The 27,194-nt window shown below is 39.7% G+C and overlaps 1 protein-coding gene across 2 annotated transcripts in view; it reads right to left on the bottom strand.

Annotated features, from left to right (window-relative positions):
* Positions 1 to 976: 976 nt before the first annotated feature.
* vsig8a (V-set and immunoglobulin domain containing 8a) overlaps positions 977 to 27,194 on the bottom strand; it is an 84,885-nt gene continuing 58,667 nt past the window's right edge. For both annotated transcript variants that reach the window (XM_028601922.1, XM_028601923.1), the window contains exons 3-8: positions 25,164 to 25,339; positions 21,986 to 22,190; positions 18,704 to 18,856; positions 18,072 to 18,194; positions 12,979 to 13,120; positions 977 to 1,378 (exon numbers count right to left, since the gene is read on the bottom strand). In XM_028601922.1, the coding sequence (XP_028457723.1) occupies positions 1,162 to 1,378; positions 12,979 to 13,120; positions 18,072 to 18,194; positions 18,704 to 18,856; positions 21,986 to 22,190; positions 25,164 to 25,339 (1,016 nt within the window). In that variant the 3' untranslated portion in view covers positions 977 to 1,161. The remainder of the gene's footprint in view (positions 1,379 to 12,978; positions 13,121 to 18,071; positions 18,195 to 18,703; positions 18,857 to 21,985; positions 22,191 to 25,163; positions 25,340 to 27,194) is intronic.

The raw sequence follows: 27,194 nt of genomic DNA, 5'->3' as shown, positions 1-27,194 counted from the left end.
AAATAAAAACGGACACGCCACGCAGCTGACACGCTCACGTCACGCAGCCAGTGTGCCATGTCCTGCTGTGTCCGCCGCATTCACCCGTGCTCTGCAGCGCCACGTTACATCCTGCAACGCCCTGCTGTGATGTTCATAGGCACAGAGTAGTCAGGATCCGGTATAGGAGACTGCACTACTCAGTATGACACGATGTGCCCTGCTATGACATGAACTTCCACGATGACCTTCGAAGTCACTGTTCCATTATCTTTAAAGTGACTATTTGCCACTGTTCATCACACCCCCAACCGGCCCCGTCAGACACCGCCTACCAAGAGTCTGGGTCTGCCAAGGTTTCTTCCTAAAGGGAGTTTTTCCTTGCCACTGTCGCAATAGCCACTGCTAATGCTTGCTCTTGAGGGAACTGAGGGAATTACTGTAATTGTTGGGGTTTTGGAATTTATAGTGTGGTCTAGACCTACTCTATCTGTAAAGTGTCTCGATATAACTCTTGTTATGATTTGATACTATAAATAAAATTGAACTGAAATTGAATTGAATTGAATAAATGTCATAAAAAAGTCAGTGTGTGCACCTTTGCTGTGCAGCCCTCAATCATATGATGGCTACCTAAAATAGCACTCAGTCATAAACATTTTGAAAACCACTGATTTTTGGTTCAAGATGATGGTTTACAGTTTAGCTGTAAAGTTTCTAAATATTTCTCCTCGGGTGTATATTCCTCAGACCCCCCTTAAGGGTTGGGTCGCAGAAGGCATACACTGAAAATGGTCCACCCCAATGTCAAATAGGTGATACAGCCCTGATAGCAAATGATAAAAGAAACACTGAAAATCTTAGATCTTCTTTGTGTGTAGTTAAAACAGAAAATAAGTTATTATTATATATTTATCTACATTTTTAAGATTCTTTAAAGACAGTAACATTCACCTGCATGTTGAATGACATGCTAATGCTACATTATCTGGTTTAAAAGACGTTAACATGAAAAATGCTTTACAAAATCATCACATGGCACAGCTATGAATTCATTAGACTCTATCCAAGACTCCTGCTGCTCCAGATTTTAAGTTTCAAGTGTCTGAACTGCCCTGAAGCGTCTTTTGAAACATTACAATGAAAGCAAAATCGTTCTCAGTTCAGCTCTGTTGTTGATTGTCACACTGCGTATCCGTACTTGCTGTCATATTCGACTGCTGTGTATTTGGCCGGTGTGTGTCCGTGGCTGTTGCTGGAGGGAGTGAGTGTGCGTCCATCATTCAAAGAGCTTATGTCGGTCCTGCCCACCTGGCAGTAAGTAACCTGTGGGTGCTGACTGGCGCTCCGGCTCGTAACGCAACTGACTGGGCAGCTCTCAGGAGGCGGAGCGTCCTCCCTGTTTAATATCAGAGCAGAACAGAGGGAGAGAATAAACAAAGTTAAAGAATTTCACTACAGAGGGCATTATTTCAGTTCAGTCACTTGAATTCAGAGAATCACTGCTTGACTTGTTTCACGGTAAAATGGCTGAGAAGGAAACTGTAGAAGCCGAGTTTCATAGCATGAAATCAGAACTGTAAAGCTCATTTATGGAGCTTTGGTGTAGAGCTGCATTGACCGTCAAGTACACAGGATGTTCATTGGAATTGGTTCAATGCTAATTAATAGGGTAGGGTACATTTTTCTTTTTATTTAATTGTCAAAACTGTAAAATGTCACAAAAGTGAGATTTACAAGGGTAAGTCTAAGAAGAATGATTAACTGATAAATTGACTAATCCTTTCACAACTTCACAACTTAATGTACACTAATGGTGCGGTTATTTCTGATAACCAGGTGCCTTCAGGGTGCTTGTGTCCATATCCCACACCACAGTGGATGTACAGTATTTATTAAGTGAAACAATGCGGCCCTGTAGGCAAAGAGCATACATCTTGTTATAAATTTGTTATCTTTGTCTATTAAGAGGTTATTCTCAAGTGTGGCTTCTCTGACTGAAACACTTATTTCACCGATGCTCTTCTACTTTTTAATTCACTCTGGTGCTGGTTTCAACCGGCAACCACTGACAATAAGCATAAAGTACAATCTTTCCCCGTCAACAGCGCTGCCAACATTCAAGCTTAGGAGCTACTTTGCATTCAGCATTTATGTAACTTTGCAGTACCAGCTGGGATCTGCTTCTCTGTCAAAGGGAGAAAAAAAAAAACACAACTGATGGACTCAGGGATTTTCGTCTCTTGTGGAGGCCAACAACTTAGATTTCTGCTGGTAAAGGGAATACATTTGCTTTTGTTAAGTTGAAATGGGAAATAATATTGTTCCAAATCTTTGGGGCTGTGATTCTTGGGTGTGTATTTGTTGCCATGCAACAAGACAGGACTGCTGTGAACAAGAATGTGTAAAAACCAAATACAATAAACGAAATAAAAACACCAATTAGGTATCTCATTTTAAGGTATTTCCATGGTTGTTTTGCTCTGCTAGTGAAGTTATGTGTCTTTTCTTTTTACAGTTTGTGAAAAGGCTGCCTTTCTCCCTTTTCACTGGGCCCTGTTCCCAAAATGAATACTGTTTGGTGTCTGCTTAATCTTTAATTTCAGTGTAATGTTGTAGGTTATTGTCTTAGTTTATTTGTACAATTTGACATAGGCCCGTTAAGCAGGTTGTATGGGTTCATAGCGTTTTGCTATGGTTCTGCCTGTGATGTGAGAGTGCATGCAGGTTTGCCTCATTAGGTCATTTCTGTAGGGAGGGGCTGGGCAATCCTAAAGTGTAGAGCAATAGGTACGATAGTTGTGCAGTAAATTGCATTTTTATAATACTTTGGGTGCCTATTGTTGTGGGTGCACATATATGTATAAATAGTAATGTCAACAGTAACTGATCTATCTAATTGTAATGATGTTTTGAGAAACTAAGTGTTAATGTTAAAAGGCAAGGCAAGGCAATTTCATTTATATAGCACATTTCAGCAGCATTGCAATTCAAAGTGCTTTACATAAAACAATTAAAACAGTTAGAACCTAAAAATAATTAAAACAGAATTAAAAACAATTAATACAATATTAAAAACCGAATAAAATTCACAATGCATTACAATGAATAAAAAAAAGGCAATGTCAAAAAAATAGGTCTTCAGCCTTGATTTAAAAGAGATGAGAGTAGGTGCCGACCTACAGTTTTCTGGGAGTTTGTTCCAGATATGTGGAGCATAGAAACTAAACGCTGCTCCCCCTTTTTGGCAAGCAAACCTACCCCAGATGATCTGAGAGCTCTGGGTGGTTCATAGTTCACAAGCATATCCGAAAAGTATTTTGGACCTATACCATTTAGTGATTTATAAACCAGCAGAAGTATTTTGTAATCTATTCTTTGAGGCACTGGAAGCCAGTGTAGAGACATCAGAACTGGAGTGATGTGATCCACTTTATTGTTTATTTGAGGACTCAAGCAGCAGCGTTTTGAATCAGCTGCAGCTGTCTGATTTTTTAGGGAGACCTGTAAAGACACCGTTACAGTAGCCAAGTCTACTGAAGTAAAAGTTTTTCCAGATCCTGTTGACACATAAGTTCTTTAACCCTCGATATTTTTTTATGATGATAAAAGGCAGACTTTGTTATTGTTTTAACGTGGCTGTTAAAATTCAGGTCAGAGTCCATAATTACACCAAGATTTCTGCCTTTGTCTGTTGTCTTTAACATGATCGTTTGAAGCTAAGCGCTGGTTTTTGATCGTTCCTCTTTTGCTCCAAAAATAATCACCTCAGTTTTTTATTTAAATTTAATTTAAGGAAGTTCTGGCACATCCAGTTGTTAGTTTCTTTAATAGACCTAGCCAGTTTTTTTGGACTGTAGTCTCCAGGCGACATGGTTATGTAGGTTTCTGTATCGTCTGCATAACTATGATAACTTATGTTATTATTTTTCATAATCTGAGCCAGTGGAAGTATGAAGATATTAAACAGGAGAGGTCCCAGGACAGAGCCTTGGGGAACTCCACACGTCATATCTGTGTACTCAAATGCATAATTATCTATGGACACATAGTAGTTCCTATTCTTTAAATAGGATTCAAACCACTTTAGTACTGAGCCAGAAAGGCCAACCCAGTTTTCTAATCGGTATGTCGTGGTCGACCGTATCAAATGCAGCACTGAGGTTGAGTAATACTAAGACTGTGGTTTTGCCACTATCTGTGTTCAAGTGGATGTCATTAAACACTTTTACAAGAGCAGTTTCAGTGCTGTGGTATGGACAAAATCCAGACTGGAATGCATCAAAAATATTGTTTAGGGACAAAAAAAAGGTTGAGTTGTTGGAAAAGTGCTTTTTCAATGATTTTACATAAAAATGAAAGGTTAGATATCGCCCTATAGTTGTCCATTAGTGTCTAGATTGTTCTTTTTTAAGAGTGGCTTGATGACTGCAGTTTTCAGGGCCTGTGGGAAGATACCTGATAGAAGAGACGTGTTTACAATCTGCAGGAGAGCCGAAGCAAAACAATTTGAAACACTTTTGAAGAAGCCCGTTGGTAGAATATCAAGAGGAGGTTTTTAGATGTTGTATAATGTCCTCCAGGTTTTTATAGTTAATCATTTGAAATTGTATCATATTGGGATTTGTTTAGCCTGGACACTGTGACAACCCATATCCTGTACTTGGTATGGAGGCACTGACTGTTTGCCTAATTTTCTGAACTTTTTCTCTGAAGAAGATGGTGAAGTCATTGCAGGCCTTGTTGGATAAAAGTTCAGATGCTACTGGTACTGCAGGGTTTGTTAACCTATTGACAGTTGCAAATAAAGCATGTGAATTATTATTGTTTTTAGCAATAATTTCAGAGAAGGAGGACCGCCTTGCATTCCTCAGTTCGAAATTATAAATGCAAAGTCTCTCTTTATAGGTGTGATAGTGGACCTGGAGATTAAAACACACAGGAATGATCAGAGAGAGCAACATCAGTCACCACAATCTTGGAAATGTTCAGACCTTTAGAGATAACTATGTCCAGAATGTGTCCCTTATTGTGCGTTGGCTCCGTCACATGTTGAGTCAGCCCATAATTATCAAAAATACAACACAATTCCTTGGTTCCTCTATCCTGGGGGTTGTCAATATGAGTGTTGAAATTACCAGCAACAATTACACGGTCAAAGTCAACACAGATCATAGACAGCAGTTCAGTAAAGTCATCGAAAAAGGCTGCACAGTACTTAGGTGGCCTGTAGATGTTTAGAAATATAGCTCGGGAGGAGGACCTTAGCTGAAGAGCCACATATTCAAAAGAAGCAACATTTCCATAAGATATCTGCGTACATTGGAATAAGTCTTTGAACAAAATAGCGACTCCACCTCCTCTCTTGTTAACTCTATTCTCACTCATAAAACTGAAGCCAGGGGGAGCTGACTCAATTAGAACAGCAGCACTATTATTCTGATCTAAGTTTTCAGTTAAAAATATAAAATCAAGATTGTGTTTAATAATAAAATTAGGGCTGTCCCAAACGATTATTTTTTAAACAATTAATCTAGCGATTATTTTTTCGATTAGTCAACTAATCTAACGATTAATTTTTTGATTAATCCAACAATAAATTTTTCACTTAACGATTAATTTCCCATTGCTCAATTATTAACAATTTACACAAAACAAATTTCAATAAGGCTCAAATCTCTATTTATTAAAAATGTTTAACACTGCACTCATATTATTTTTAGTGCAACCTGAAGCCAGATGTAGGCTATCAACCAACCACAAAATAAAGTCACATTCAGGAGGAATAAAAAAATTAAAATTAAAAAGTAAACAGAGCAAGTGCAAAAAGAGTAGCCTTAATCTGCTTTTTTAACATTAGGTAAAATAATGAATAAGCTCTTTTTTAACATCCAAGCTCTTCTTCCTTTAATTTAACTTTAATTATTTGTATCTAAAGGCTGGTTAAGCACTGTAGGGAAGAGAAGTTGGACAGTTTTTTTTGTCTCGTTCCAGTGATTGGCACCATCTGGGTGATGGGGTCAGATATGCATTAGCATGTTAGATGTATTTCCACTCGCATACCCAACAACTGCGGAACAACGCCGACACACAGTCCTCGTCTTATCCACCACACTCTTGCCTGTAGCCTACTACTGGAACTGACCCAAAGACCAAAGTTTTCGAGGCAGGGACGGCACCAGGCGGGAGGGCATGACACTACAAAAAACTGACAAAACATTACATGTATGCGGAGAGCTCGGCTAGCTTCAGAGCTAAGGCGGGGCTACAGATTAGGTGTCCCTAGAACTGGCTTATTTAACAGTGGTTCCGCAATACATTATATCTGCATTACATTAATTAATTTGCATGCAAGTTTTATTTATTTATTTTATTTAGTGACGCTTTGACGCAAATTATTTGTCGACGCATTTACGTAATCGATGACGTCGACCACGTCAATGAATCGTCCAAGCCCTAAATAAAATCACTGATTTAAAATGATTTTCCTGCTAAAGATCTGACATTTAATAGAGCTATTTTTAGTGTGTTAAGGGAATTATCTGCCTAATTTTTTGGGGCAGGCTGTAGCTGATGGGGGATGGATGTCAAATTGACGGTTTGCAGTTGAGTGCTTCTTACCACTTTGCCAACTTACCACTTTGTGTGGTCTATTATTAATAATAACTGAAATTATGTAGCTGTTCTGTGGACTAGCAGAGTTATTTGTAGAGGAGAAGGATGTTATGGGAGAGTGCGTCTGGGAAGTGTGTTTGTGCATGTTTTTGAGATGCAAACCGTCAATCATAGCTCTGTGTCTGCAGGGCATGCCGCATATTCCCACATAGCCCACATAACAAATTAAAATTGTCAATGAAACCTATGTTGTGAAGGTTGCAGGCAATCTGAAGCCAGGTGTTGATGCTGAGAAGTCTGCTAAAAAGGTCTTTTCCGTGACCTAGAGAGGGAAGTGGGACTGAAATAAAAATCTATTTCCCAGTGTTCTTTAAAGCATCTATAAGAATGTTAAAATCTCGCTTTGTGCGTTCATTTTCATGGTAGGACAAGTCATTGTGTCCACAATGGACCACGATACGTTTGATGGACATTGGGAATGAGGGTATCAGGGCCACAACTTTATCCAAGATGTCAGCAACTTTGGCTCCAGGAAAGCAGTGTGTGATAGCATTGAAGAAACATATACGATGGGTGATGGAGTCACCGATAATTATTGTGGTTGGGGGGAAGAGCGGACGAGGAGTGGGGGATTGTGGATGGCCAGTGTCAGGAAGAAAACAGTCAGTATCAGTTTCAGATGGACAAGGAAAAGAAGATTGCTTCGATCAATCGATCCAGGCAGCGGAGGGCACCAGAACAACTGATCACCGCTTCCTTTAGAAGCTTTCAACGTGACGCAGCGGCCCTCTTACATGACGAAAGCTGGCCAGCCAGTTCTGGAGCCCGAGGACTACCAGACACCCTGAGGAGGAGACAGGAGGGTTGATCCACGTCCGTGAGGAACCACAGCATTTGCCACCGGTCGCCACAGTCAATCCACCAGCCGCCGACATAGAGGACAACCTGGAAAACCCTGGTCCCCGGGAGCGAGCCAGGACAGTCAGCCTTGTTGACATCCAGCTCCGACAAGACGATGAAGCGATTGGAGAGGGTGATGGTGGGAGGTGATGTAGGAGGCGATGGAGCCCTATCTGGAGCTTTCCTTCAGACGCAAACCACCTCAGTCCAGGACGCTTTGATGGTCTGCTTCGAGCAGGAAGCTGGGCGCCGGGCATGGTCCCACGGCTCCGTGTCGTGGAGGGCTGCCGAGAGGGTCGAAATCCGGAGCGACTGGTTGTGAGCTACATCCAAGCAAGCGGCCAACAAAGCATCTTTAGTTTTCAAATCCTCGTAAAGACGACGAACATCTTCCCTGAGGTCAGCAATTTCTTTGTTTGTGTCCTTAAATAACGTGGAAATCCTGCGAGGAAGTCGGGACTCAACAGGTGTGGAAGTAGCCATGGGGCCGGCAAGCTTAGCAGTGCTTACCTCCTGACTCAGTGATGTCAAACAAGAGAATGAATGACACAAGAGGCTTCAGGAGAAGAAAGAAGAGATTTGGCAGCTAGCTATGAGGTTGCCGTTTTGTTTGTTTGCTGTTATTTTGCCTCAGTTTAATACTTTTTTTGTATTTTGGTTTGAGTATGTTTTGGTGTCGTGTAATTTTTTGTTGAGAAGCTCACCATTTTAACTGTTAATATGTTAGTCTGTGGTCAGAGTTGGTGTGTGTATTGAGACATTTGTATAACTAGAAGCTGTTGATAATGATACTGAATTGTTTGTCCATATGTCTGCCTTGCAGTGTACAGGTTTGTTTTTATATGTCATATTGAAATTACCTGATGCAGAGTCAAATGTTTCTCACTGCAGTTTTTGAGCCACTTGAACTGATTTGATACTCTTCATGACTCATCTCTGAAGATATTTCCCCCCACTTAATCTGCAAGGTTTTTATTTTTTACCTTGAACACTAACAGATGGAAAAAATAAACTATTATTGTCATGGCTCAAATGATTACGTCTTTGATGTCCCTCTTCTATGAGCTTTTCAATACAATGCTATGTTTGTGTGAAAAGAGTTGAACTCCTGTATGTCACAGATATGGAAAGGGATTGTGGCTTAAAGTGCCTCTCTGTCTCTTGTACACAACACTGTCCTCCCACGCGGACACTGCTCCCACATCAACGTCTACTTTGAAAGCATGTGGGCTGTTTTCAACTGCATACGAACCATAACTCTAAAGTTTTTGGGCAGACACTGTTTATATGCAAAAGAAGAAATCCTGTCAGAGGTGTCAGGACGGGAGTTCGGCTGCAGAACATTGGCCCCGGAGCAGCTCCGCATTCTGCATACTGCTCACTGATTTATGCCATTAGAGGACAAAAAAAGAGCCTGAACCAGGAACTTCTTTTTGAGAGTGTCCCACTCTGCCCTTTTCAACTAGTTACACAGTTTGCATTGTTCTTGCGCAGGAGAGAGATCACGACCAAAATAATATCAACTCAAAAAACTACAAGTGGATACTTGCACATGAGGATGGTGGAGTTTTGTCCCAAAATTAGATGTCCATTTGAAAACAATGAGAATATTATTACAAAATGATTTGAGGCAACAACAAAAAAATATAATTTACCACTGGTAAAGCTAATGAAATATTTAGCTACGATGCTGCACACAGATGGAACCAGATGGACTGATGATCTTATCTGAGCCAAAACGTTAGCTTCTTTTAAATAAAAAATTATCAAGAGTCTGTGAGGCTGTATATAGGTACAACAGTGCTTTGAGCTGAATGCTAACATCAGCTTGCAATGATAATAAGGTGTAAGGTCTGGACCAAAGTGGTAAAATGACTGAATTACTGAGATTGCCATCCAGCCAGTGTCTAAAAAGTTGTTTTTCTGTTCCTTTGATTGATTAATTTTCTCTAATGTCCTTTCATCTGCCATTATGATGGGGAAGATATTAAATCATAATAACTACAAAAATATCAAGACGCAATACAATGTAAGACTTATTTCCGTTATGGTCCTTGATGTAAAGATAGCAGAGATGCAGGAGTTAAGGAGACTAGGCAACAGAGACGACAGGAAATAGAGAGAGAGATGCAACAGCAGTCTCTGATCAGACTGGAACTGGCCGGGGAATGTTGTGGTTGTTGTTGATCAGCATCTTGAACCCTTACTGTAGTCTCGCATTGCCAGACCTTCCTCCACAGCGCTGCAGAGGAGGGTCTGGCTAGTCCACACAGCAATCCGGGATGGGAGAAAAACGCTCTGGTTTATTGGCATTTCTTTAAACCAATCACAATCGTCTTGGGCGGTGCTAAGCGCCGAGCGGAGCCACGGTGCCGCTGCAAAAATAGCTTCAGGAAGGAACTTATTTTGGTGGAACATGTATACAGTACGTTCAAAAGTTGTTTTAGTCGTGCAACAGAAAACTCAGATTGGATAGGTTTATGGCCAATAAACCAGAGCACGCTTTTCTCCCATCCCGGGAAGGCTGTGTGGACCAGTAGACCCTGCAGAGATCTGAGGAGCAGTTAACCATAGTCCTCATGAATCGACCAGAGTTTAGAATTACAACACAAAGAAAGTGTAAGGTAACAGGACATCTGAAAAGAGAGACATTCGGCGGAATGTCTGGCAGAATTAGGGCAATCCTGGAAGTGCAACCTTGAGGGTATAGACTACCCTTACTGTAGCTAAGGGGGGCTGAACTGAAAGTGGTAGGGCCTGCTACTCAAGGCGCTGTGGTTATTATTATGTACCGCACTGAATTGAAGTTATATGGCTCTATCCTTCAAGGTCAACCATCTGAGACTGCTGTTTGTTGCATGTATTCTACACAACACAACACTAACATAGCTGTAGTCTTTAAGTGATTTTGCCAGACCTTCAAACCATAAATCTATTGAGAAGTCTAAGCAGCAACGTATCACTGAATTAAAACTATATTATGCACCTTATTTTGGCTAATGTATTGTATTTCATTATGTAAATGTTTTTTTTAAATGTTGTCCTAATGCATTGCTTTGCCTTACGTGAAGCATGTTGAATAGTCTGTGTGCTTTAAGACTAAACATGCATTGATTTGCCCTAAAGGTGAGTTTAACAGATAAGTGTTTCTCGACCTTAACCAACCTTTCTCTAAAGCGACAAGAAATTGTGGAATATACAGGCATGAGATGTGTTGATCTCTACTATTTTGTTCTAAGTGTTTTTTACATTTGGAGGTGGCCCTGGCTGACATTCATATCCATTGGTTTTTATTAAATAAAAGCCTGTATAAATTCACAGGGCAGAGGGCAAACTGTGTTGCCTGCCTCCAATGAAAATAATAATTACTGTGCTAGATTTTTCTCTTGCCTCATAAATATACTGTATGCATGGTTGCAGAGCAGTGGTGTTTAGCCTCTACTAATTAGGGATGTAAACATTACATTTGAATAAGAAAGTTGGGCCAGTAAACAGACAAACAAACAGAATCAAAAACATTACCTTCATGTTGGAGGTGATAACATAACCATAACAAAATTCTTAAAGATTCTATGGCCGTTACTTTTTCTAGGGTTTAAATTCCAAGGCTTTTTTTATTAATGTTAGACTATTTATTTATGTATACGTGTATGCAATGTAATTTCATGTGCGGCTGTGTGCATTTGGTAAGTTTCAACACATAGGCCTACTTTCAAAGTAGTAGTCAAAGAGTCACCTCCACTGACACTGAAGCCACATGGGTGTCTCTGCAGCCTGTCTCCGTGATTCCTTCTTGGGTTTGGTTTTTTAAAATATTATTGTTTCTGGGTGACAATCACTCAACATGTATCATGAAGATACTGCACTAGCATCTAAGGCAAAACCTTCACATTCAGCTAAAGGAAAGAAAGTTTGATATGTTGAAATATTTACGAAATATATACGAGAACAGGCATGGCACAGAGAGGAAACTTATGCAGTCATTGAAGAAAAGTGCATAGTTGTTTCTTGTCATGTTTTTTTCTGTTGCAACAAGATCACCTCTCAAAGAAATAGCTCAACGTTGATGCAACTCTTTCCGGCAAATATAAGGCTATAGCCAGCAGCTTAGCACAAAGACTGGAAATGGGGCGAAACATCTAAAAATGCACCTACCAGCATCTCTTAAGCTCACTAATGAAAAAGTAATATCTCATTTGTTAATTTCATACAAAAAATGAACCTGGTTCACAGGTATTAAGTGTCAGTCTATTACTTTGCCAGGGATAGCAACTTCTGGAGTCTCTGCAGGTTGCCTGGCAACAGCGCAAAGCCAAAAGGTTGTCCAGCACATAACCCCAGTAAAAGCTCAAGTTGTTGTTGCATCTGTTTTTTTGTGTGGATTACACAAACAAGATGTAACATCTTGATTTGTGAGTGTGTGACCTTTTTCTGTTTCTAGTATTTATGCTAAGCTAAGCTAACCGTCTTTTGTCTGTAGCTTCATAATTAATCAACAGATACGAGAATGGTACCAATCTTTTTATTTAACTCTAATGTGCAGAATGAATATTAAATTAAATTTAATAGACATACAGTAGTTGAACCCAGGAAAGTATTTTTAACAACATTCTGAAATGTCACTTTCCATTGTTGTTCCGAGATTTAATAAACCGTATGTAATGATGCAAATCTAAGACAAAAAGACCCAAGAGCGTCTGTTGACACTACGAGAGCCTCTCATGTTTCCAACTCTAAAGAAAGACGGGGAAGAGCAACAAGAACAAAGAGTTGTTAAGTTTTAATGAATCCTACTTAGACTTTCAGATGAAGCATAAAGCTGAGCTGATGTTATTTATAATGCCGGCAATTACATATATTTGCATCAATATGCCTTATACCTTTGTTTCTGTACTTGTCACATAAAACCTCGGATTTCATAAACATGTTCTGCACAATGTGAGGCTTCATATGCATAATCAAGTGCATATGTTTATAACATGGATAAATCAAATCAAATCCTAACAGTGGAACAACCCTTAGTAGCCTAGAGTTGTGCTATCTCAAAGAGTCATCTGGATTCTTGTTATATTTACAGGTTTTTCTTTTCGTTTTAATTTTTGTCTGGGATTTTGTTTCTATTCTTATCTGAAAGGCTTTGATGTGTGTTGTCTAATACACATTTATAACTGCAGCTGTTCTCACTTGCACCATGAAGCCAAAACATATTATCCTAAATTCATGCAAATGTAAAAAAAACTATGCAAGTGCATACACTAATGTTTTATCCATATGTGCATACTGTTTAATAGAAACTGGCAAGCTGACAAAAATACTCAACACTAATAGAGGCAGAAGTTTCTTACTCATGGGACTTTTTGGTGATAAATGAACACTAGCACAAACTTGCCAGACAGTGTGTGTTCCCTCCTTGCAGCAGCTTAGTTATCTAACCTGCCAACACCTTTACCTCTGCACTGCTGTCTCTGCAGTGCTGTACTGTACCTGATGTCATTGGAGAACTCCTTCTCATAGCGATGTCTGATGCTCAACTTCCAGTATAGAAGCCCAGTGAAGACCAGCAGGATGAAGATGAGGAGGAGAGAACCCACAATGGTGCCGACTATGACCCCTGCTCTGTTCGGAGCTGTAAAATCAGCACAAGGAATTATTCTTTCAGCTGCTCTGTGGCAGAAAAGAACAAAGTGTGAGTTCAATTTAATTCAATTTTATAGAGTCAAATCATAACAGACATTATCGCAAGACAATTTACAGATAGAGTAGGTCTTGACCACACTCTGTAATTCACAGAGAACCCAACAATTCCCCTAAGAGCAATTGCACACAGTGGTGGGGAAACCTCGGACAGAACCTGGCTCGTGGCTTTTTATTTAATTAATTTCAACGAAAAACAGCCCCAATAGTTGTATCTTGATGTGCTTATATAAATATGTTTATGTGCTTTAAAGCTTTGTTTGCGCTTATGGGTTGTGTGCTTACTGCTTATGACTTTTATTTGCGGTTATGAGTTTTGTCAGTGCTATTGTGCTTATATGCTTTTGTCTGTGTTCATGTGCTTTTTTCTTTTCTTTTAATCCCATCAACCTGCCAGGGACTACAGATGTATGGCTAAATCTGGCACATTTACATGTTGGACTGTGCCCATGTTAATTAATGTGCATTGTCCCTTTCTGAAATAATTAAACATTCACGCACAATGGTTCCTTTACTGTTCAACATTTTAGGAAATATGCTCATTTGTTTTCTTGCCGAGAGTTAGATAAGATGATAAATGCCACTGTCATCTTGTCATGAGGCTACTACTAGCAACCAGGTAGTTTAGTTTGTTACAAAGACTGGAAACAGAGAAAATACCTCATCTAGTAACAAGGCTAAAACCTCCTAGGCCCTCATTATATCTGCGCAAGGGCCCGTTCATCGCTGCGTGCAGCTTTAATTATACCTTGTTTGTTTAATCCGTACAAAGTTGTGGTTTTACATCAGTGTTGTGTGCCAAACTATTTTCTGGCCAGGCACATTAACTTCTCTGAGTCTCTACTGGTTGCCTGGCAACCTCAAAGTGATGACAGGACTTCAGACACATAACTGGACTATTTCTTGGTCGGGCGCAGTATTGACCCTATTATCGAACTCTTGGTAAGAAAGTCAATGTATTTTTCAAAATTTCACTGTTCCTTTAAGGCTTCATGAGAGTGTATCTTTGTGTCTTCATCTAATTCCATAACTAGTCTAGGGTTTTCTTATGCCCAAGATATATATATGAATTGTTTGAAAACTCAGTATGTTTATAAGCCTTAAGGAGATTTCACAGCACAGTGATTCCAGTGAGGGGAAGGTGGCAGAGGGGAAACAGGTTTGATCACGGCAGTAGAGTTATGAAACAGTTACCGCCCACGTGAATGCGCATAGCTTTTTAAATGTAGGAAGCACTTTCAAAAACACGTAGCTTTTTTTTGTCAGGGCGGTTGCCGCGCAGCGGTGTGAAGAACCAGCTTAAGACAAAGAGTGATGTTCTCTTCTCAGATTCAAACTCAGTTTTTCAAACTGAATGTACGTAAACGTAGAACGTATTTGTTTAAACGTAACACTGTCACCGCAAATGTGTTTTATTCTCATTAGTGTATCTACCACCCTCAGCAAAATCTGTATTCTTTGAAAAATTAAATGCTATACTAAGAGAATGCAGCTCAGAGACCGTAGTAATTATAATGGGTGATTTTAATATAAACTGGGATGATAAGTCAGCTAAAAAGGCACTGAAACAAATCACAAATAAATTTGATCAGTTAGTGAAGGGACCAACAAGGACAAGTCCATCATCCAGAACACAAATTGATTTAATTTTCAGCAACAAACCAGACAGACTAATTAAAATCCTTCAACATGATCACAGGTCTGTCAGATCATAATCTAATCCTTTTAGCTAGAAAACTCACAAAAGAACGTGCATTGGAATGAACTACTATCTGCCACAAATGTGGATGCTGACACCCATGTGTTTTTAGCCACAATTCCAAATACAACAGAACAATTTCTAAAGAAAAGTAAAAGGTTGAAGTTAAAGGTGACAGTAAATATACTCTGCCCTGGATAAATGGTGATATACGGAAACTAATGAAGAAGAGAGACCTTGCCCTGCAAACCTCACTTAAGACAAATCTATTGAATGACAGACACATCTTCACCTCACCTCACAGAAATAAGGTAACATAGGACATCTGAGCGGCTAAAGCTAATTTCTTTGTTAGTCCGATAGAGGAAGTTAAGGGAAATCCCAAACAAATCTGGGACAATTTAAAAAAAACTAACTGAAAACTGCCTAATGACATAACAAAACAACTCTGGACTCTCTTAAAAATTTTTTTTTTTTGGACAGGACGCTTTTAAAATGCCATGCAGATACCTTAATTGAGCCAATAACAAAGTTAATAAATGCTTCAATAAGAGAAGGGAAGTTTCCGAAAGATTGGAAGTCAGCCATAGTTGTTCCAGTCTATAAATGAGGGGACCCAACTGATGTGAGCAATTACAGGCCTATTAGCATTTTACCAGTTGTATCAAAAATCGCAAAGAAATGTGTTGTTGAACAAATGACCACCCATCTCAACACTAGCCCTTACAAACTGCATCCAATGCAATTTGGTTTTATAGTAAAACCATTCCACTGAGACGGCAAATTGGAGAACATCAAATTTAAACTGGATAAAGGAAGTGTCGTTGGGGCTATATTCCTGGATTTAAAAAAGGCATTTGATACTGTTAAACATTAAATACTCATTTCTAGATTAGCCAATTTGAATTTTTCCTCTAACATGCTGAATTGGAGGAAGTCCTATCTTGTAGACAGGGTTCAATGTGTAAGCGTGGGTAGTGAAACATCACCCTTTATGATCAATGAGACGAGTGTGCCCCAGGGTTCCATCTTAGAACCTCTCTTGTTTAGCTTATACGTAAATGACTTGCCATCAATTTGTACAGGGTGTGAAATTCAGATGTATGCAGATGATATACGTCCATACAAAAACCCAAAAAAGAAGCAGCTTTTTTTCATTCTCACCTGTGTCTAAATGTAAATGAAACTGTCTGCATGTTTTTTAAAAAGACACCCTCTGCATCTGACTGTGATCACAAAGTATCATGTCTGGTGAGAATATTCAAGTTGTCTCTCATGCAGTATTTCCCGCAGCACTTTGCAGCTAAGGCGGCCACCAAAGCAACACACGCCTGCTGCCTTAACTACTCTGTCCTGTTTTCTCCTTTTCATTCAAACCACACAGTTGACAACCTGCAGGTGGAGGCAGTGGAGACAGGCTCGGACATAAACACCACGGGCTGCTGTGGACTTGTCAGTCTCGCAAACGGTTTCAGGATAGTGGCTGCATGTGTTCGACAATGCACAGAACATTAACCGGTACAAGCCTACAGCTGTCCGCGGACACAGAGTGCGGAAAATGTGTCAGAGCCTCCTGGACAGGTGAACTGAGACTCCGTTTCCTGCTTGTCGGTCAATGGTTAATGATCGTTTAACATTCATTTCATTGTTCTATCTTTTGGAAGGCTGGCTGCCAAAAATCGCCCTTTACTAGCTAATTAATTAGCCTGAGGTATACGATAACTATTCGTAAACAGAAGTGACGTGGTGGCTGGCGTCTGGTGTGTGCGCCAGTGTTTACAAGTGTGTGTGTGTGTGTGTGTGTGTGTGTGTGTGTGTCGGCCCGCACCCCGCGAAGCTCCAACATGCAGACAGCAGAGCAACAGAAGAAAGTAGCTGCACCTTTGCCAAAATGAAGAATGAAAAACAGAACTATTTTGGTATAAACATTTACTTGCCATGTGGCAGATAGCCACATAGATATAGACAGATATAATTTATGAATTATATATTATTATTTAAATTTAATATTTAGTGTTTAATAAATACTTGTTAAATGTAGTACAGAGTCTGTAGTCTATCGCACAAACAATAACAAAGCTCCTCCACCACTCAATACTTTTATTAAGCAAAAACAATTCTAACAATAGATCCACAAGGTCTGTTCTGAAAAGGGACTGTGTAACCCCTTACAAGTCCAGCTCCTTTAGTCAATCATGCTTTTCTGTTAGAGCCTCTAATAAGTGGAACACTCTACCAAACTGAACCACCTACCATAACTTCACACAAAGTCTCAAGGCCTGGCTCTTAGAAAGTCAGACTTGTGAACATTTTTAATCTCCTGGTAATTTTATTTCACTTGAAATGAAAATGAATGATTGTCTGCCTGAAGCCAAAAATCTGAGCACTAAGGCTGGAAGTTATGGACTGAGCAAGATGTAATATGGGGGTCTGCTCCACAGATCACAAGGCACACAAAGACAAATTCATTTTATGGATCCACATAAACATTATGGATCCCTCCATGCAGAGGGCTGCTTGTTTGAGTCTAGACCCGGAGATGATTTATTCCATAAGATGTACTGAATCACTGACGGTACTCCCTCCTGGTGCACTTACAGTCACCAGATTCATTTCACTGTGAGACAGCTCTGGTATTTTTCTGGTGTCTGTCATGTTCAGAGCTGTTCAGAGTTACTGCGCATGGACTGCCCTCGTAAGAGAATTTCTGGATTTCCTTTTAGAATTTGCCAACTAAACATAGCTGATCAGCTGCTTTTAATGAGTCCACTTGTTTTCTATTGCTGCCTTTTTCTTGTTTATTTTTTTCCTGTCTCAAGCTAAAGGGAACTGTCAACATAGAGGGCTGTGGAGTTATTTTAGAATTACTTATGTTTGACTTTGTGACTCAGCAGCAGGAAGTCAGTGATGAAAGCGGGTGGCAAAAAAACATTTTATCTTCTGGGCATAAAGCAATTTTTTTGCCATTGACTGTGGCCTTATCCTGTCATCATTAGACAACATAATGATGAAGATACACTCATGTTACGGAGCACCATGGTTTGAACCCCGTGTGAGAAGTGGAGCAATGGGGAGATTTTGGAAAGACTTAAAGGGTGAAATCTAGGTCTTTCATGATCGCATGTGTGCATCATGTGGGATGTACGTGAACAGGAACATTCGCTGTGGGGGTGTGTTTCCTTACGTTTGTTTGCTTTCAGGTTGATCCTGCAGTGTTCGGCTCCAACAGCATTTTTCACCTCACAAAGGTAGAATCCTGCAAAGCTCTGCGAGTGGTTGCTGATTCTTAGCTCCCCAGTCACGCTGTCTGAGAAAACACACACGAACACACACACACACACACACACACACACACACACACACACACACACACACACACATTTACCTGTGCTGTAAACACAAGAGGATAAAATTAAGATACATCAGATAGGGTTGCAATGTTTCTCTACAAATAGAATAGATAAAGCAATGTGTGGGTATGTGTATATACTTGTGGTTTATAGTTTAAAAAAAATAATCACTTAAAAATATGACGATTTTTAAAAAGCGAAAAAAAATAGGGAGAAAATAAAATCAAATGCTGATTATGCACCAGAGTGCAAATCAGTATCTCTTTATTATTCTTTCACCTGGATTTTCCATGATTTAAAAAATCTGAATGCTGATACATACCTAGATTCCTTCACCTTGAAAAATAAATAAGCACAGACTGTACATTCAACAAGAGAAGGGTTTTCACACAGTCTCTCACTCACACACACACGCACACACTTTGATCTGCAGTAGCATCATGACGTCAGTAGAGGTCACACTTACTCTGTGTGGCTGTAGCAGGGATGGGGCCAGCACTTTCTCTCCTCCATGTGTATTTTAAGGGAGTGGAGCCTTTTGCAGACTTGCAGTGCAGAGACACAGCCTCGCCAACCAGCTCCCCTCCCTCCACCCAGCACTTAGGCACTGACGGCTTCACTGAAATCATACAACAAATGGATAATTTCGCGCTGCCATTTCCATTTTCTTGAAAAAGAAAAACAAACAATACAGCTTTCTAGCTTTGAGGATGAAGTTGGAAGAACCATTTTGATTCTGGCTTTAATTACACAGATTCACACGATATAGATGGGTGATACCAACAATGTGATGCATTGTATTACTCAAAAACAGAGAAAAAAATAAATTGGTAGCAATTAGGGTGAGATTGATTTAGGGCTGGGCAATAAAACGATAACGATTTGTATTGCGATAGACACTATATCAATAGAAAATGCGGTCGATAAAACGTTCGATAACTTGTTTTTCTTCATCAGAAGAAACCAGAGGTTGAGAATCAAGTTTGGTTGCATGAACAAAGGCCCTCACACTCTGGCAACCTAGCAACGTGGGGAGTGACACTCTAACAGCCAATCATGTAACAGTATCATGTTTGGTTGCGCCACATTGCTGTCTTGTGTTCTTCAATAACAGAACCGGCGTGGAGTGGAAAGTTAGTGCCGCAGCGTGCGAGGAAATCGTTGATAAAACAGGAAAAGTCAGTTTGGCAGTTTTGGGGATTTTATAAGTCTGACCGAAGTCAGACCAATGTCGTCAGACCGTCGTCCCCACCAACACTGGTAATACCATAAACTTGTGTAACCACTTTAGCCGCGCTCACACTTTGGAGCACAGCCGTATTCGCCATCAACGTCCAACAACATCTGCAGCTGCAACACGGCACAAGCAGCAGACCGCCATGGAGAGGTACTCTGCATCAGCGCCTTACTAAACGCTACAAGCAGCAGACCACCATGGAGAGGTACTCTGCATCAGCGCCTTACTAAACACTACAAGCAGCAGACCACCATGGAGGTACTCTGCATCACTCTGCATCAGCAGACCACCATGGAGAGGTACTAAACAAACACTAAGCAAGCACCAGACCACCATGGAGCAGGTACTCTGCATCAGCGCCTTACTAAACACTACCTTACTAAACACTACAAGCAGCAGACCACCATGGAGAGGTACTCTGCATCAGCATCTTACTAAACACTACAAGCAGCAGACCACCATGGAGAGGTACTAAAAACACTACAAGCAGGAGACCGCCATGGAGAGGTACTCTGCATCAGCGCCTTACTAAACGCTACAAAGAAATAACGAAGGCAGACATGCTGAGCACTGTCCAGAAGCCAGGTTACCAACCTAGCACTAAACCTGCAGAAAATAGTTTCTTCTCAGGTTTTTTATATTTAGCTAACACTTTGCACTATTTTATGACACTTTATTAAGCACTTCTTACTTATTCTTTAATTTTGCACCTTAATGTTAAGAGATAATTGTTAAGTGTTCATTGTGATTTTAGACCTGTTTACATTTTAATTATTTGAGTGTTTTCCATGGTTGTGTTGACATTTCTGCTTTTATAACTGAGGGGATTATAATCAGAGCAGGGTTAAGTTTAAAATAAAAATGTTTAAATTTAATGTATTTTTCTCCTGGTCCTTATTTTAAATAGGTCATAAAAAATATCAATAATTATCGATATCGACCGATATGAAAAACTTATATTGTGATACAGTTTTCAACCATATCGCCCAGCCCTAGATTGATTACACGATACTCGTGGAGAAAAGACCTGAAGGTCTTTCAAATCACAACATGTCACACATTTAACGGTCTTCTTCCCCATTTACATAATAAAACAAGGAATACTATCCTGCCATCTAGTTATGCATTCCCTGAACCACTTATCCTGCTCAGGGTCATACAAAAAACCTGATCTAGAAAATCACTATGCTGAATAAATGCATCCATAAAAAAAGAAATTGTTTAAAAAAGCCCCGGACCCACTTGGACTTTTGATTGTTGCTTGTAGACAATGGTGAAATAACCCAGGCCAAGATTTTAAAGCAAAAATATATTGTATTAAAGTGAATTGTACATTACAAGGCACATTAAATAGGTAATCAATTGTGTCCACGTCATTTCCTCCAACAGAAAAACAATGTATCAGATGTAATGGGAAATTACTGTGAAACAATTGTGCCGTTTGCCATTTTGTTGATCATTTCTTCCTTTTATTTCCTCTCGGATTAAGGCTCTGTAAAAATACTCAAATTGTTTTAGCCATTACTGTAGTAGATGAACATTAAGAAGAAAAAAATGTTTTTAAGCCTATCAGAATAAAAGTACTGAATCTTTTAAAGTTGAACTAAGAAATAAAAATGAAATCCCTCAACCTGTATCTCTGATTGGTTACCTGAAAAAAATTAGTTGCTCTAAAGAAGATGCTCCTTTAAATAATATATATTCTGAGGAACAATCATTCATTTAATCACAATGGTCAAAACGGTGACAACAGCCATCTCTATTGGGACACATATCTTTGTTTGCTCCATCAGCAGGTGAAGCAAACTTCATGTGTGGATGCTCCAGAAAAGCATCCTTGAGTTAAGAGTGCTCCTTGAGTTAAGATTATATGGTCAAACTGTACACATGTTGACCATTAAACAGTAAATACAAATAAACAGACAAGTTAAGTTTTAGCTTTGGGTGATGTGTTTTTGTGATGGAGGAGTAAAATCCATGTTCTCAAATAGCAGGGACATTTTCTTTAGTAGGCACTCGAGATAATTGGTGAAATTCGACCTTAAATTTAGGGAGCAATGTCTATTCAAAGGATTTTTCTTTTATATAGACACAACCTGACTGGTAAAAACCTTTAAAAAAAAAAACATAGACTGAGAGAGCCATTGTCTTACAGTACTTCTCACTGACATCAATGGCCTTGAAAAAAAAAAAACTGACCTCCACAAACCACTAATGGATACACATCATTGTGGTAGCAGTAGTCTCAAAAGATGAAAGCATACCTGATAGCAGATACCTTGAAATTAGCTTTGTGGCAAATTGTGAATGTAATGCATACTGGCATCTGACAAGGAAACATGTAACCTTGAAATGTAACCAAATATGCAACCCAAAATGTTAAAAGTAAATGTGTGCAGCTGCCTTCTCCTTTAAACCCAACATTACTTAGTTGTCAAAGGTGATGGACATAAATAATGAAGTCAGGTGACATGTGCAAAACCTTGTTTGCAACCCAATGCAGAGTCTTACCCAATACCACCAGTGACACCTTGTGCATGTCCACTCCAGGGGATTTCTTCACTTTACACTGGTAGGTAGCACTGTCAGCAGATGACAGCAGAGCGATTGTGATTGAAGCGTCACCCAATGAGGGATCAGGCGCAGCAAAGCTGAGCCCTTTTGCAAGAGCGTGGTTGCCATGGACATATGTAGTGCCACTGGTATAGGATAAGAGCTGATGGAGAACAAAATAAAAAGAAAGATTCAACAGAGTCAACAAACTCCTCTGAATGACACTTTTAATTGATGTTAACCAATTAAATGTGCATTTAACAATTTTTTCCCATTAATATTGAATAAAATGGGTGTACCTTGTAAAGACACACCCACCGAAAATTACCACCAACCTTGGAGCTCTAGAGATGTATTTAGCCTCTTGTAGCTCATTGTTTTGCTTAACATTTACTATATAGTTCAGTTTTCACACTCTCAACAGCAATAGCATGCAGCTGGTTTCAGCAAACAAGCTGTCATTAACAAACTTTACACCACCTGCTTGGCTAGCTGGTGAAAAGGAAAATAGCAGTTAAAGGACAATTCCGGCACAAAACAAACCTAGGGGTTAATAACAGATGTGTACCCACTCCATCGCTCTCTGGGACATGTTTCCATGCTAATCGAATGTGTTTGTAGCTTGAAAGCGAGTGTCTTTATAATCTATCTTTTCAATAAACTGTCTGTACATTTACAAAGTTCTCAATGCTTTGGTTAACATTTAGGGACCCTTGTTTCCTGTCTGCTGGACATGTAAACAGGCAATCGTTTGCTAAGACATTAGCATACAATTTTGTAGTGTGATAATATAGGCACTTTTCGTTTTCCCCACAGAACTAGAAATCTTCAGAGGAACTCGTTGCGTTTCGACCGCAGGACCAGTGTCCAAATTAAAAGGTGCAGTAGCTAAAATTTATAAAACTAACTTTCTGTCAAATTTGCTGAAACTGACCCTATGTTTGAGTAGAACTACATGAAGCAGGTAATTGAGAAAAAAAAATCTGGCTCCTCTGGCTCCACCTACAGCCTGTAGTGCAATTTGCAAAAATCCACCGCTGTTCAGATGCACCAATCAGGGCCGGGGGGTGTCTAACTGTGTGTCAATCACACGCATTCATTTTCCCTTGTGGGGGCAGGGGCTTAGGAGACCGTTTTGGGCTTTAGCGGAAAGAGGGGACGGAATGAGAAGTTGTCGATGTTCAAATTTTTTGGCTAAGTCCTGGATCTTCACAATCCTACCTACATCACCTTTAAGTTCTGCGGGGTTTAATTCTCCCGCAAAAAAGTCCCTGATCAGAGGTTAGTACTTTCTAAATGTACAGGAACCTTAGGGTGGAGTTTGCAAGAAGACCGATGATTAATCAAACACACACACAGCACGGCTGCTTTAACTCACCGACCGCTTCATGCATAAAACACGGAAGTAGTCTAGGATCCATTTATAACCATTTGAGGACAAAGAGAGAAAAAGTCTCTTTGTTTGATAGCATTAACTTCACTGTGGACTTCCCGACTCATTTAAAAAAAGACAAAGTGAAGGAGAGAGATTTGGGCAAGCCAGCCACCACAATGAACTGCATGTGCTGTGAATGAGAGAAATAAAACATTATTTTCCCATTGTTTTACAGGGGTTACGTTCTAAAGCAAAGTGAGACAAAATCTACTGTATGTTGCTGGTTTTTCTTTCTTCAAAGTGTGTCACTCCTGCAACAACCAGCAGCCGTCATCTCATCATGTTGCTTTTTCATATGTCAGCGGTCTGATTTGCCCAATCTTCACGGGTCTTTAGGCTGTGGTGGAAACGCAGTTAACAATGGGCTAAAGGAACCTTTGAGTTCCTTAAAACTTGTTCCTAAAAAGTCCCTGGAATCTTGGGTCCAAATGTGGCTTATGCCAGTGCTTTGTGCTTGTCAGCTTGTTTTTGAGTTTCTCTACCCCCTTGTGGCCAAATATTGATTAAAGCAGCTTTAAGTTTCAGTGAAAAACTATTTTGATCAATTTAGAATAAAGAGCTGGTAAGAGCTGTACTATTTAAGTGTTTAACTGCACAAAGCATTCAATTTGCACAAGAACCAATAATCTGCACTGGTCACTTGTCTAAAGCAGCACATACTGGACCTAGTCAATTGTGTATTGACTGTGATAAAATCTCTGCTGCCTAAGGGCAGGGATGAGGGGAAAAACATCCTCTCCAGTCTCCAACACTAATGACTCCTTTAAATTAAAAAGGCAATTGGATAAACTACCAATTCCTGTGTAAATAAAAAAGGTGGTAGGAGTTCCACCACACTCCTGCCTCCTGGACTGAATTGTGATTTAGACTTAAAGGAACACGCCGGGGAATTTAGCTTATTCACCGACAAGTCAATACATACCCTTCTCATGTCCGTGCGTGCTGTAGGCTAGTTGGAACCAGTTACCTGCAGGATCTGTGCTGGGCTAAGCTAATGCTGGAGCCGTCAGACAGCGTTACAGCACGCACGGAGATGAGAAGGGTATGGACTTGTCTTACTCTGGGGGTTATGGTGAAAAAGCTAAATTCCCAATAAGTCGGTGTGTTCCTTTAAGATTACAATTTCAAGAATTTGAAATGAAGTGGAAAATCTCAATAGATTAGTTTAGTTGTATGGTCATGGTCATTATGGCACTGGTCATGAGACCAGGCATGTGTACTGGTTTCTAACCTTTGTATTATTCTAACTGTGTTCTGAATCCTAATTAAATATGGTGGAGAACACTTTCAATTTACTGGTCCATAATTTTCATTTCCTGGAAAGAACTTTGTAATTTGGTACTAATTTTAGGGAAAGATGGAGACCGCATTCAATTAGTGCACTTCTAATTAACCAATTCCAATTGCTTGTATAACCTACATAGTCTTTTTAGTCATTGCAGCAGGTCAAAAATACAGGCAAGAATACATGGACCTTTATTTTCCATTTTCACTCCAATTTCTACCAAATAACATGTTCTTGGACCCAGCATAATGCATCACTGATGCAGTTTTCTTTAACACACCCACACACACACACACACACACACACACACCCCCACACACACACACACACAGAGAGAATGCTGCTTTACAACCCCCATATATCAGGCCCTACATATACATTTGTAGTATGATTGGCATTGTCATTCTGCGTCTTACCATCTGATCTTTCTGCGTGGTGTCTGGACTGACCACAGACCATTCAATGTCAATTTTGCCGGTGTCAAAAGGGCTCAGTGTGTAACTGCAGCCCAAAGTCACGCTCTCTCCCTCAGCCTTGTGGATGGTCTGTGGATCGGCTGACGTCACCTGCATCCCTCGCACGTATTTCAATTCTTAAGAAATTACAATTAATCACAGACACATACAGTATTAACTGTTACTTAATCCTTCATGGTAATCCTGAAGGATACATATTATCAGGGACATGCACAGCTACGGGCTATTGTTGCCTGGGCAACAGCCCGTTTGCCCTGATTGGCTTAGCTGCCCCTCTGTTTGTTTTTTTTGTGCTGTTGTGGGCTGCATCGATACGATAATACGCTCATCATTACTGAGTTAAATCAAATTAAATTGCTATGTCATCCAATCTTACCCTCAGCGATGCCCTCTGCCCCCAGTCACGTGACTTTGTTTATATTTTCACACACGGAGCCCTGCATATGAAAGTTATAATGTTAGTTTTGTGTGCTTAAGTAGGCCTTCACAACAAATATGACTGAAGAGAGAGAAAGAGCTCAAAGAAGCAGCTAAAAGATCTGCAACTTTGCAGAGCTGGATTAAAACTGCCAGCAGGCCAGCTGTGAGAGAAGCATCTGATAATCTCAAGCAACCATCCTTCATTATTCATTTAATGTGAAGTAGGCCCATTTTATCAGAAGCATTTTCTTTAAGTTGGAGTAGGCTAATAACTCTTCAAAAACAAGTAGGCACAGTAAATTGTCTGTGCTGTGTATAGCATCATGAATTACGTAATTATTATTTGATGTATATCAAAAGCTCCAGTTTACAGAGCATTTGAGAACATAGGAATCAATAAAATACTTTTACTAGCTGCAGTCATTTTGTAAACATACATACATATTATTTATGGTGCCACATCATAACATTAGTTATCTCAACTAGAACCAGTGGGTGCAGCCACAGTCTAAGGTCAACTGGCAGCACTAGTGTTAGTGTGCAGTTTTTAAGCAGTGATAGAGAGTACAGTATACTGTATAAGTTACTTTATTCAGATTCTAATAATTCTATTCAAGATGAGGCCTATAACAAGGCTACAGACCAGAGAGTGAGGGAGAGCATGCAGAACATCACTCAACAAATCAGACGGCTACATAATGAGTGTGGTGAGCGTTCCTATAAAAGGGCCATGTCAGTAAAAGCGCGATAAGGAAAAAGATAGATGCTGCGGCCAATAGTATTCTTAATTTAAAGGTACATTATAAAACTTATTCAGAATTCTAATGTTTCTTTTGGAGACATCTCCATCTTTGAAGGCAACATATCAAATGTCTGTGCATGTCCCTGCATATTATGTATTGTCACCCAGCAAGCCTTTTTCCACATTCACTGAGCCACATTTTAGTTACTTTGCACACAGTTTTATGGACAAGTTGTAATATTGATTCAGAGGAGGTCTGGCTAAGAAAGCAACAAAATCACAAACAAATACAGTAGTTGCAGCCAGACGCCACACAGGAATATAAAAAGGGACTTTTTTCGGAATTACTTTCAGAGCTATTTAGGACAGACTGCATATTGTAGTTACAATAAAATGAGCTCAACAAGCAGCACACCAGAAAAATAAAATAAGCAGAGGTCAAGAATGAACTAGACATAACTCTTTTTAGTGGTTCTTCCACAAGGTTTTTCACCATTATGTTAAAGTTCCACAAGAGAAGCTAGCTTCTGTCATTTCTAAAGTACTTCCATGAGAAGGGAATACAGTGAATTACCTATTTGCCTGTCTCAGTTTGGACCATAGAGAAACATTAAAAGCCTTGAGATAATTTTACATTGAGGTTTCCTTTTGTTATCTTAATAATACACATACTGTAAGGGCACACACAATGAGAAAGCTCGAATTAGATTCAAAATGACTTTTATGTGGCCTAAGAAAAGTACTTAATAATTATGGTGTCCAGTGATTCAAGCTTTTAGTTTCACTCCAGTGGTCTTATTCGGTCTTAA

Source organism: Perca flavescens, chromosome 16, assembly GCF_004354835.1.
Source record: "Perca flavescens isolate YP-PL-M2 chromosome 16, PFLA_1.0, whole genome shotgun sequence".
NCBI lineage: Eukaryota > Metazoa > Chordata > Actinopteri > Perciformes > Percidae > Perca > Perca flavescens.
This window is presented reverse-complemented; position numbering and strand designations above follow the sequence as displayed.